Below are 13,240 nucleotides of genomic sequence, written 5' to 3' on the forward strand. Positions count from 1 at the left end.
AAAAAAAATATTTTTTAATTTCTTAAAAATAACAATAAACCCCAAAAATAGTAAAAACTTTAGTATCTTTTTTAATTTTTTAATTTTTGCTAAGAGATCGGTTCCATGGGACCAAACCGAACTAAACCAATCGGTCCGGTCCAATTCCCGGTTCCGCCCCCAATCTCAAAATTGAGAATTAGTCCTCTTGATCCAGCTTTCGATTCCTAGGTGAAACCGGATCGGACTGAGAACCGATCACCCATACTCCAGCCAAGGTTCTGTGGACCTAGGACCAGTGCCCGTGCTTGATTCCTTGGCTTCTCATGTACAAGTCACTATTGTCTGAACAATGTATGCTTGTTTAGGAAAATCAAATGCAATTTTTCTTATCAAATAATGGAAGAAATTTTCTGTTTTATTTTTAAGTTTCAATTCAGCATTGGAAACGTTATCATTTTCTTAGAAAATAACTTCCCGAAAAATATTATTTTTCAGAAATATAACATTTTTCATGAAACACATGAAGCCTTATAATGTTAAAATATTCAATATTCATAAAAAAAGAAAAAGAAAAAAAGTCTTTCATGGTTGTCACTGCATTAAAAATTGATCGCGTTCGTTACCTAATATATTAAAATTTTGAATCACTTGATATTTTGTTCGGGATTTCTACATGGGTGTTCTTTCGTGATCTTTATTTTTAGATTTTGTGTACTGCATGAAGTGGGTGAAGAACGTCCGTACAATATTAATACCAAATCCCAGTCGAGTGTAAGCCATGACGCTATATCGCGCAGTTGATTTTTTGTTTATTTGTAGTTCTTCGGGAGCGTGCTCCATATTAACCTAACTTCTTGTTGGTTTCACATGAGTCGCTGGAATAGTGACTAATATCTATTTAATAAAATACAAAAATACGGACCTATCTGAATAAATTGGATAATGCCACCAGTGATCCCTCTACTTCTGACCTCTGTTTTATGTATTTTGTCCAAATGATCCTTGTACTTACTAAGTAGCGCCACTGTTTGGCCGTAGGATAAAATTTGGCAACCGGAGTGCTATGTTGACAGTTGGAAAGTTAGGTGGCAATATCAGCAGATATGCCACATTTTTATTGGAACATTATTGCTGAGCGAGTCATAAAATAAAAAAGAACTAAAAGAGTTTGTGTACTACTGAAATAAACTAATAATAATAATAAAAAAAAACCTTACTGTCAAAGTCAACTCTTTTTTTCTCTTAAAAAAGAGATTCGCGTCAGAAATTTTTAATAGCGTCAAATCTATCTTAGCAAAAACGATGCGAAGATGAATGGTATCACATTTTATAAAGTACAAGGATCATTTTGATTTGAGAGAAAGTAAAAGGACAATTTGGAATTTTCAGGCAAAATAGAGGGACCACAAGTGACATTATCCTCAGCTGAAATAGCAAATGGCAGGAACGGAAACTGGCATTCTAATTTTTAAATTAAGGAGGTAATCAACGTGAATCTAAGTGCCGCCTTTGTCATCTTGTACCGATATCTTAGTATGGTATTATCACTTAAGAGTTCTGCATCGCTTAAATATATCATTTGAGTGGAACAGGAAAAATCAGACATTATTTGCATACTCCTTTGCTTCCACAGATGTGAGATGGATTTTTGCGACCACTAGGTCGCAATCCCCTTGTTTCATACTCCAACCATTAGTTTCGACTTTCAGATTATGCTTTCTCTAATAGAAGATCGGCTTCAATCCAATCAATCCAATCTTCAAGTTCCTTGTCGACTTTATTCCGGTCTTGCCACACTAACCAATGTCTTTTTATCACTTTTCAACTCGTCTTATATACATGTATGTAATATATTATTTGAAAATTGGCAGAGATTGCCTTTTTTCTTTTTTTCTTTTGTACCAATCAAATTCTAGCAGATGTTATCCGGTACAGATTGTAGTAAAGATAATCGTAATTTGAGTCCATGTTGATATCATAGTAGTTCTCTTAGCTAATGCGTCCGGCCTGCCATATAAAGAGGGACAAGCGATGGCGTCATGCGGTTCCAGACATTGACCTTGTACTTATTTTTCTATCCCACAATTTCCATCTCCCTTGCCAGGAAGGAACGTGTCTGGTCGCGTAGCGGGTGCCCGACAATCAGTCGCGATTTTTATCTCTTAATCGATCCTTGAAATTGTCTTCTGCCCTTGTCCGTTGAACGTCAGCGACGACTCTGAAACATTGAGACGTCAGCGACGCCTCGCATAATCATGCACCGAGGCTTTGCAATTTTCTAAGACCGGGTCGTTGATCGTGTTAGGTTTGAAGAAATGGTTTTATAGGAGGAAGAGGCGAAATGCGTTTTGGATGCTCCCGCGTTTCAATTTAGGAGCACAGTTGAAGAAGATAGGCTTATTGTAAATTTGTGATTGAGGTAATACATGCGAGCGATGTATTTCAGATTCCCAACAAGTTTGGATTCAATAGTATACGAGTAAGTTACAGATTGTTGTGACTCCAACTCAAAACCCGATTTGTAAGGGAAAGATCGTTGAGACTGTCTTACACCGGTTGTAGAAGGGGTTGGTGGTCAGTTTTTAAGTGTAAGAGAAAACTTCATCCTTTGAAAACTACTCAAGATTGGTATCGGAGTTCGGATTGTCAACAAATCTTGACCCCATAGTCATGCGGAAGAGTTAAGGTTGTTGTGGCTCTAATCTAGGCCTGATGAGTGACGGAATAGATTGTTGAGATTGTCTCATATCGGTTGTGGAAATGGCTTCTTTAAACTAGCTTTTGAGGTAAGAAATGCTCAAAACCACTTAACAAGATCCTCTATTTACTACAGAGACTACTCACATCATCACGCAGCTGCCGAGAGCACTCCTTAAGCAATGAATCAAAGGAAACTCTCATAGAGAACAACGTAGAAGCAGCAACTCAATCAACTTGAGGAGGACAATTTTCATGAACAACCAAGTTTTTCTCTTTCCGTATAATAAATGACCATTTAATTTTCTTCAACTCATTTTATTAAATCAAATTTTGTTCAATTGTATAACCTCGTATTTTTGAATAAGAGTTCGTGCATTTTGCTTGTATTTTCGAATCCCCTAACTATGTTTGTGAATTGTCGCATCGTTTTTCCATATTAGCAAATCTATATGCATATAAAATGTGGAACCCCATGGAATTCATGAATCAACACAAAAATCTAACTTCAAATGAACAAAAATTATGATTAGATCGAATGAAGTTAGAACTTTTAAGGAAATGAGTACCAAAAATAAAAATAAAAATCAAGGACCACATTAAATATTAAAAAAAAAACCACAGACTACACATGTCCTTATCCCAATTGGAAAGCCTTCAAGCTCTCCACTCACGACGTATAGAGATATGAGTATTTTACATGGACAAAATGAAATACATAACTCCATGATTGGTACAAGCAAGAGTTCTGTCCGCGTCCCTCCCTGGTACAAAAGATAAAGTTCAATTGCGTAACTTGCACTCCACTCGCTTAACAAAGCCCTACCATGTTTCGAGGATGCAACATATCGATGCCCTTTTGAAATGGAGAAAATTATCTAAAAAGATCTAAGCCTATAATTTTACTAATTAAGACCTAAATCATTTTAAGTTTTGCCAATTGAATCTATTCAGTTAATTTTAACTGAAATCATTGACATAAATGCCAACAATCCTACGTGGTAAGAATAATCTTGATAAATATTTTTTAATAATATTTTAATATATTTTTTTCAAAATTTTTATTACTTTTTTGTCTCTTTTCCTTCTTTACATTTTCTTTTTTCTTCTCCCTTATTTTTTTCTTTTTACTCGCGCCGGCCATTGCCGGGCCTTGATGATGGCTAGTAGAGGTTGTTGGCCTCGGGTGAGGGATGTTAGGCCTCGGTTGGCGAGGGTAGCCATTCAATAGATTGGATGAGGGTGACCCTCACTAGGGCTTCGCTAGATCGGGCAAAGGTTGGCCTCGCTAGCCCAGGTGAGGATGACTCTTGCTAGGGGACAGTGAGGGTGGCCTTTGCCTTAGGCCAGTGAACTCTAGAGGCCATCAACTAGGCCCAAGGACGGTTGACAAAGGGAAAAGGGAAAAGAAAAGAAAAAAAAAAAGAAGAGAGTAAAAGAAAAGAGGAAAATAAAATATTAATAAAAAAATTGAAAAAATAATAAGTCATCATAAAAAATTGACTGCTTAGTGTTAATCGTACTACATAGCATAAGTAGCATACATGTTAGCGATTTGCTGCTAAATTAGTCGATGAACTTAAATGACAAAATTTATAAATTTTTATTTCTCAATTGATAAAATTGAAAAAATTAGATATGGCGTAACAAAGTTGTAATAAGCTTATAACTTTTTTGATAATTTTTCATTTAAAATGCGACTTCTCTTTTAAGAGGAAATTCTTGTCCAATCACAAATCCATGAATCAGGTGAGATCATAACCATTTAACATATAAAAATTTATATGTAGGGTTCTCGTACACCTCGTATGATCAAAAATATTATCGATGTGATTCAATCCTGCGCAAGTTTGAGACCAAAGGTTCCCAAGCATCATTACTAATTCAACTATGGTGGCTGCAATGTTGACTTTTATTTCCATGCCTGAAAGTAGAAATGTCAGTTGAAAATCGGAAGCTAGACAAGGCAAGACCCCGGCAAACAGCGAGAAGATTCGCTTGTGTCAGGGATGTAACATGGTCAAAAGCTAAAGAAGATGATGGTACCGTGGATCATGCGCCCATGATGGCCCCATTCGCCATTTGCCATTGTCCCAAGTTCAGGTGTCCCCCTCCCAGCAGCTCCTTATCTGTAGACCTTTCCCCATAGCACTCTTTCCTTTGATTGATGCCTCATAAAGTCTCAGAATTAGGGTTTTGGGATTGCATATGCTTGGGACTACATTACATAATACGTATTTTCTTTTTCTTTTCTGGTAACCATATGTAACATGGGAGTGAAAATCTGACAATCTAAAACTCATCACGTACCTTAAATCCTATAAATTAGTTAAATCCAGGACTTGGCTAGTGTTTTCTACTCTCACATAGAGAGGCTTACACATAATTGGTGAGATTTGGACAAGTGACATCCAAAATCTAAAATGGAAATTACTTAACGGCTTAACCAACTACACCAACCATGAAGCCCACTTAACATAGTATAAAAATAGGATAAAATTGAAAAAATTGTCCAAAGTCATAAACCTATTATACGATAGCCAATTCAATTTAAAATTTTTAAATTTAACAATTTTTGTATTAAATATTTTGTTGATTTGCCATTATAGTTATTTCGGTTAATTTTAATTAGAAATTGCTGACATGTAGTTAATGCTGGGTATTTCATGTGGCATGACTAGCATTGATATAGAATTTTTTTTAAAATTTCGTGAACTTTTTTTCCAATCCCTTTTTATTTTTATTTTTTCCCTATCTTTTTCCTGATTTTTTTTTCTTTGTCCACAATCTTAGTGCGCACACACTTGCACGCGCACGCGCGATATATATATATCTAAAATGTCATTTTTGGCCTGCAACAGTGGACTATTGAGTAAACATGAAGCTCTACGAAAGCCACAGCAAAAAAATCACTCATCTATCTACCTATCGCTCACTATGCATTACAATATTTTCACAAAGCGAGGTGAACCCTCCATGGATCAAATTTCATAAAGTTGTACATTGCCTTTCTCTGGGAAAAGCACCAAAATTCCTGAACAAAAAGGAAATTAAATGCGTCAAATAAATCGAAATTTTATATTTAAGAAGGCCTTACGAAAGAGAGCAATGCTAGACTTACAAAGGAGAGAAAAGTCCATCTGAAAAGTACACTGTAAAACAAGCTTCGTGTCGTTTGCAGCGTTCTTCATCCATAATGCTCCCTGCTTTCTCAAGCATTCCATGGTCGGTGATTACCTTTCCGGGTGAGCTCAGGAATGCATTTCTCTTGATCAGAGGAGACCACAACGCGCTTTGCTCGTAATCGAAGCCGGCATGTTCTGACTTGTTGGGAAATTTATGAAGAAGCTGATCAAACATCGACTCTGAGACCAGTTGGACCCTAGGCTCTATTGGCAATGTGGGAGATGATGAGATTTGAGAGAGAGACATAAATGTGAGATTTTATGGGACTACTTTTAATTATTCTAAAATCTTAAGCTGATAGATGAATGTATGATTTATTATTTAAATATTTTAGTAGTCCCCCTTATGCTCAGTCTAGTCATTTTACCTAACTAAGGGTCCGTTCATTTCGCGGAAAATGGACCATTTCTGGAAAACATTTTCCAGGAAAATGACAATATTTTTTGGTGTTCGGCTAAAACTTGAAAATGTTTCGGAAAATGTTTTCCAGTATTCCGTAAGAAAAATATTTTCTACCAGAAAACATTTTTTAAGATTTCAGCACTTAGGTAATTCTCTTGAACATCGTTTGTGGGGTTTGAATCCTTTAAATGGCTGAGAACATCAAGTGATGTTAAATCCTCTATTCTTCAATTAAGAACTCGGTCTCAAGAGGCAATGCCCATGCTGAAAATGTTTAATCGATTCGTAAAAGAAAATAGCAACATCTAGCTGTAATAACCCATTGATTGAAAAGAGATGCTCATTAAGACATCGTCATTCAATAGAGATACCTTTGAATGCTGTTGGATGAACTTATCAGTAGCCTCCAGAAGACGGGTATTGTCAACTGCAGCCTTGGAGAAGATCCGCCGGGCAAGCCCATTATTTTGCTCCAACAAAGCCTTCATCAAGTGCTCAGTCTCCACTTTTTGATGTTTATTCTCCTTCGCGATATCTGGAGAGGAAACAATCCCTTGCCAGGCCATCTCTGTAAATTCTTGCTGTGTGATCTGTCATTTGACAGAGCTACAAAATCAATAATTTATTGGGTTCAAGTGGACAAATCTGATTATACATATTACAAACACCACCCCAAAGAAGCTGCATATACACATTCATCCATTTAGGCTCTGTTTGTTTGCACTTTTTTTTTTTTAAACACTTTTTTTGTTTTTTGTTCACTGGGAACAAAAAGGAACAAACGCGTTTGGGTGCGTTTCTGTTCCTTTTTTTGTTCTTTTGTTCCCAGAACAAAAAAGAAACAATATTTCGAAACAAAACTTAGAAACACTTTTTATTTCTTCTTCTTTTCTTCTTATTTTCTTCTTCTTATTTTCTTTCTTTTTCTTTCGCCGGTCGCCGGCCTTGGCCATGGCCTGGCGACCGCCGACGAGGGCCGGCGCCTTGCCCGCCGTGGCGAGGCTCGCCGGCCGGCCGGGAGCGAGCTCGGCCTCGCCCGGCTACGGCGAGGCTCGACCTCACCGAGGGCCGGCGAGCCTCGTCGTGGCTGGGCGAGGCCGCCAGCCCTCGTTGGTCGGTCGCCGGCCATGGCCAAGGCGCGACCGCCAAAAGAAGAAAAAGAAAAAAAGAAAAAGAAAAAAAGAAAAAATAAGAAAAATATAAAAAAATAGAATAAAAATATTAAAAAATAAAAGAAATAAAAAATTATACAAATTTACCAAATGTGTTTTTGTTTATTTTTTATTCCCGAACAAGTTTACCAAACGCGTTTTTGTTCAAAAATTGTTCCCGAACAAAACACTTTTTTCTATTTCTATTTCCCGGAACAATTTTTAAACGAAACGCAAACAAACGCACCCTTAGCAGCTCACTCTTTGTCTATGCACACCTAATTTAGCAGATGCGGCAACCACACTAGCAATCAATCAACACATTTGCACAATTTAGGATTATCGAAAACGACAACTTGGCAAGAAAAATCCAACGCACTCGAACACGTAACACTACTAGCACCACGCCCGGATGCACGCGACCTCATCGCATCACCCCAAACAAGCATAACCAAATCCCCAAAACAGAGCAACGAACGAACACACGAGCAAGCACGCGGAGCGCTAAAAAAAAATCCCAAGGAAAGGAATCGGGGGCAATCACCCGTCCACCGGAAGCCTCGCACCGCACGACAAGCGGCTCGGACGGTGGGCTCCTGCGAGCCTCCCGGCGCCACCGCGGTGCTCCCTCTTGAGCCGGATCCTCCCGAGCGGCTTCGAGCCACTGGGGAAGTGAAGCGCGGCGGCGGTGGTGGCGCCCCGGCCGGAGCAGGCGGGCAGGAGCGGCCGAGGAGGGCGGAGGCTAATCCCGGAGAAGGACGTCGTCGAAGCCATTGCGAGGGAGAGCAAGCAAGAGAGAGAGAGAGAGAGAGAGAGAGAGAGAGAGAGAGAGAGAGAGAGAGAGAGAGAGAAGAACTGAAGGGAGGAGGAGATCAAAATCCCTAAGGTTTTGTGAGGGAGTGCAAAAATGAGGGATGAAAAAAGCAGCGCGAGAGCTCATGCGAGAGGCCAGGAAAATGATTTCCTCTTTTCAAAACAGAAATCATTTTCCACAATGTTATGAGGGGATTTTCCGTTGACCGGAAAATGTTTTCTTTGATCGTATTTTCCGCCCACCCGAACATTTGAAATTTCGAAAATATTTTTGAAAGTTATTTTCCGCGAAACGAACGGAACATGAGTGTGAAAATTTAATTAGGGAGGCAAATGAGAATTGATAAGATCTAAAGTCAAAGCCTCTAGCTTTGACATCATATAAAATGTTATTGGACCACCGTTAACTGTTCTAAAAGTTTAGTCTAGTAGATGAAGGTATGATTTTTTTATTTAAATAGTCTAACAATCAACTAAGATATTATAAACCACTAGGGCAACCTCAGTGGCTACCCTTCCAATATGGTTGGAAGGGGGAGGTAAGGAGTTTGAATTCCCACATTCTTAGGAGATTGAGGTGAGGATGATATAGTTTCAAGTGTGGATTTTGACTTCCACGCCCTACAATGAGGTAGAGCAAAAGTCTGAGAGGAAAAGTTAAAGTAAGAATAGAGTATGACTGGAGAAAAAAAAAAAAAACCTAAGATGCTACAGGAGTTATTAGTTAAGACACAATCTAGAGGTTTTTGAGGAAATTAAGGTAAGGAGTACTAAATTTTGAGAAATATAAATGGAGGTAGTGCGGACGGGTGTGATTGTAACTGGAGGTTCTTGGCAAGATGCAATCGATTGCTCATCAAGGTTTTTCAGCTAACAAAATAAACCAATATTGCTTATCGAGAATGATCATACAAGAATCTTTGTTTACACACTCATTCAATGGTGAGAGCGAAGTAATTTTTTTACTTTGGCAGTGTTGGTAGTGGACTTGACGATAATCCATACTATTATCACTACTATTGGTAATAAATATACCCATTTTTTTTTTTTTGTTTCCGCATGCATATGATCATCTGCATTTCTAAACTATATAGGATAAGAGAGAACATATCAAAATCCCATTTGCTAATGCACCTGAAGCTCTAAATCCCATCTACTAAATGCGATCAAGTTCTCAATATTTCAATTAGTTCAGCTAAGTCCCAAATTTTTGTTTAGAAAGCAAAATCAAGCCCTCGAAGAACAATACCTGAAATCCCCTTTGTGGCATAATTAAATGATCTTTTTAACATAAGTTTTATGACATAATTGTATTTTCTTCCAGAAGTTTAGCACTTCATTGTACCGGCTGAAAAGTACTGGAGTTAGCTTGCATTTTTTGGGTGGGATTTCCTTTTGATTTGGGGAGTAAAAGAAGTAACGGGCGGACGGATTGATTCGGTTTCGGGTACACAATGGCCTTTACTGCAAAGCTGCCACAATCCATATGCAGTTTTGGCCCAAAACCTATGGCCCTTTTGTCGAACGCTTGTTTCTGTACGTAGAAAGCATTTAGATCCCAACTCTTATTCAAACTTTCCGGTTCGCTTCTCTCTCGTTCTCCAACGACGGCGACACTGGAATGGCAAGTCAGAAGACCACGTCCTCCTCTCTCTCCGACGAGTCTTCCATCATATGCCACGGTGGTCGACCGACGAGGAATTTGATCGACAGCTGCTCCAACGCTCTCTTAATTCTGCCATCCGATGTCCCTTGCTTTTGTGACGGACATAATTGGAACGAGGATCTTTGATTTGTGTGAGTACTCAGGTTTTGCTTTCAGGTTGAACTGCGTAAATTTCCGGTGTTCTTTATCGCTCATGGAACATTTTTCTGTTAATTTCTTCTTCTCGAGTTGGATTTAAATTACAAAATCTTTTAGCTTTCCATCTTATTTCACAGCACACACAGGTAGCAGTCCCCAAATTCAAAAAGAGAGAGAGAGGGAGGGATCACTTCAAATGGACGAAGAACATACTTTCCCCTTATTGCCGCACTAATTGTATTCCGTAAAGAAAGTCGTTGGCACTTATGTAAAGATAGAGTTCTTATAGAACAAAGAGAAATGCTTATGGGACTGTCCTTAATTTACTATGAGATCAACAGCTTATATTGGTAAAAAAAGATAAATAACAAATAATTAGAAATTATTTTAGGGTCCATTTCTTCAAGATTTTGTGGTCACAACATGTCGTTATTCTTCCTGAAGTTCCTTCATCAGTGGAATTCACTCTAAGGAGTTCTCGATGTCTATCACAAAGCGGTACTTCACGTCATTCTTTTGAAGCCTCTCAAGAGCTTCATTCGAGTACTGAATAGGAATCACTTCAATCTCGGGATGTATCTCATGTTCGGCGCAAAACTCGAGCATCTCCTGTGTTCGCTTGGTACCGCCAACTGCGCTTCCAGAAATACTCCTCGTATCTGAACAAGATACATGTGATTTAATAACGCCAAGAAAGTCAAGGGGTCCTAATCTACCAGAAGAGGAAGTGAAATGTAAGATCTGTGGAGAGAATATTTACCCATGAGAAGACTCAGGGGACTAAGCTTCAGTTCCTCGCCTGGGAAGCCCACCAAAGCCAAAACTCCTCCAGTCTTGAGCAATGACATGTACAGATCCAAAGGGTGATCTCCTGATGCAGTGTCGATTATGAAGTCTAGCGATTTCGACAAAACCTGTAAAAGAAACCGCAGAATCAGTTCTACTTTCGACACCTGCCATTTGAGAAACCTAAAGATTTCAAGTGGGTTCTGGTCATTAGACTCTCACGCTCATTTGTTCTTTGTCAGATGAGAGCACGAAGTTGTCTGCTTTCAGCAGGTTCAAGGCATCGTCTTTCTTGGAAGTGCTTGTGCTGAAAACAGTGACGTTCAATCCGAAGGCCTTGCCAAGCTTCACAGCCAAGTGGCCGAGCCCGCCGAGTCCAATCACTCCTAATGATTTTCCAGGCTGATTCATGTTGTGCCGGATCATTGGAGTGTAGACCGTGATCCCGGCACACAACAAGGGTGCTGCTTGAGCTAATGGATAGTTGTCAGGTATCTTGTAGCAATACCTACAGATTCCACATTTTGCAATGAAATATTCAATGGATTAGGCATTGGTAGTGAAGATATGAAGACAGAAGATTGAGGATACTAGCAAATTGGTAAATCGGCAACACCAGTTGTGGAATTGTCGTCGAATGAGATTGGAGTAATCTTATGTATATATTAAGTGATGCGTCCAACGATAATCGGGCGGATCTTTAAAGTGAGGTTCATAATCACGCACCTCTCATGAACGACTATGAACTGCGAGTATCCTCCCTTGCAAGTGCTGCCATCTGCATAAGTGCCGCCAATCGTAGAAACTGCACCTTTCAAACAATGTATTTCTAGTCCGCCATCGCAGTTCTCACAATCTCTGCACGAGTCGACATAAGTTCCGACACCCACATGGTCTCCAATCTTAAACTTGCCGATGTCTCTACCCACTTCTGTTATGATCCCCACGATCTCATGCCTGAATATATCTCATATAAGCATCACACCCCCAAACAAAGATTGTAATTGCACACACGTCGAAAAGAAATTCTCCACAAGCAGCACTCATAGCCGTCGAAGTACTAAGTTAGTGACATGGTTGTAGTTACGAGCATTGGGTCGACGGTGATGAACAGCGCAAATGGAGAATTTTTTCTTGGTCGGCAGCGTCTCTGAGAATAATCATGAGGAAAGACAAAAACGTTTGAAGAAATAGATCATGCTACAATTACATTAGTAACAAAGGGAGCATACCCTGGGACCATGGGATATTTTGAGTGCTTTAACTTGTTGCGAGTGAACAATACATCCGCATAGCAAACGCCGCAATGAGTAATTTTCACCGAGACATCCTCTTTCCCGACCGCTCTGTCACGAGAACAATGCATTAAACATTACTCGTCGGAAATGGCAAGATATCTTATGGATCGAGGTCACGCGTTCACACAACGAGATGGGCGACTCAATACGCGATTGGCTAGTTCACCTGCGACCAAACTCATAAGGAGAGAGAAATCCCGAATCGTCTCTCGCCGCCCATCCATGGCAGTTCTTGCCCGTCGCTACGCCTGAACTCATTTTATCTGTTCTTTTCCCTTGAAGAGTTGACAACAGAGATGGTTGACGATCTGCTGCGTCCCGTGCAATATATATATTACTTTTAAACGTCATTGCTTACTTCATGTGTATTACTTTTGCAACTTTAATTCTTTTTACTCCCAATTGGGATAAAAACGTATAGGTGACGCTCATTTAGCGTCATGGCTTACTGCTAAGATAATTATACCGCCGCCACAAGAATGATCAGACAAAGAAAAGGTCGTTGCAGAGAGACATCCACCAAGTAGACCCACAAGAAAAGTCCACGCAACCACCGTTGTACTGTTGGAACCAAAAGGACTTGGAGGGAGAGAGTACACACACAAAGAGAGATTATATTACACAATATGCCTTTGTAAAGGCTTAAGAGAGTACACACTAACTTTGCTAAGTTTAAAACTCTCTAAAAACTCACTCTCTCACAAAACACTCTCACACACACTGAACTAACGTAACCCTATATCTAAAAGTACTTCACCGCATGGACTTCAAACCTGCAAGAGTTAAATTTGAACTTTACTTCTTGGCAGTCAAAAAAACGTGGGCTGCGTATCTCTTCTTCTTGCTGTCTTCAGAGAGAATAAAATATTGCCATCCCCAAGTTGCTTTCCTTCCTTTCCTTCGTGCTCTTGGAGTCTTCAGCAGCAACTATAATATTTTATTGTGTGCTCAAGACTTGTACTTTCTTCATGATTTTTCTTCTCCGGCGGCTTAGAGAGACGTGGTGCTGTAGCACACGTTTCTTTGACGGTTTACAAACCTAATAACTCTTGTCACGACCTCTTTTTTCCGTCCGGGGAAAAATAAGAAGGTTTAGGGGTATTTGCCTAAAGAGGCGGACC

The 13,240-nt window shown here is 39.4% G+C and overlaps 1 protein-coding gene across 1 annotated transcript; it reads right to left on the reverse strand.

Moving 5' to 3' along the window:
* Window positions 1–10,275: 10,275 nt before the first annotated feature.
* On the reverse strand, window positions 10,276–12,415 carry LOC120292761 (probable cinnamyl alcohol dehydrogenase 1). Its single transcript, XM_039311165.1, has 6 exons — window positions 12,286–12,415; window positions 12,054–12,167; window positions 11,548–11,778; window positions 11,044–11,329; window positions 10,796–10,949; window positions 10,276–10,694 (listed from the first exon to the last, which is right to left on the reverse strand). The coding sequence occupies exons 1-6, from the start codon at window positions 12,375–12,377 to the stop codon at window positions 10,498–10,500; spliced, it is 1,074 nt and encodes a 357-aa protein (XP_039167099.1). The 5' UTR covers window positions 12,378–12,415; the 3' UTR covers window positions 10,276–10,497.
* Window positions 12,416–13,240: the final 825 nt, after the last annotated feature.

This window comes from Eucalyptus grandis, chromosome 4 (assembly GCF_016545825.1).
Source record: "Eucalyptus grandis isolate ANBG69807.140 chromosome 4, ASM1654582v1, whole genome shotgun sequence".
Lineage (NCBI taxonomy): Eukaryota > Viridiplantae > Streptophyta > Magnoliopsida > Myrtales > Myrtaceae > Eucalyptus > Eucalyptus grandis.

Bases quoted from the DNA above. Each gene is read 5' to 3' on its own strand.
- LOC120292761 (XM_039311165.1), bottom strand. From the start codon at position 12,377: ATGAGTTCAGGCGTAGCGACGGGCAAGAACTGCCATGGATGGGCGGCG. The intron at 11,779-12,053 runs GTATGCTCCCTT...AGATATATTCAG, and splicing joins AAATATCCCATGGTCCCAGG to GCATGAGATCGTGGGGATCA. The intron at 10,950-11,043 runs GTGAGAGTCTAA...TTTCTTTTACAG, and splicing joins CTGACAAAGAACAAATGAGC to GTTTTGTCGAAATCGCTAGA.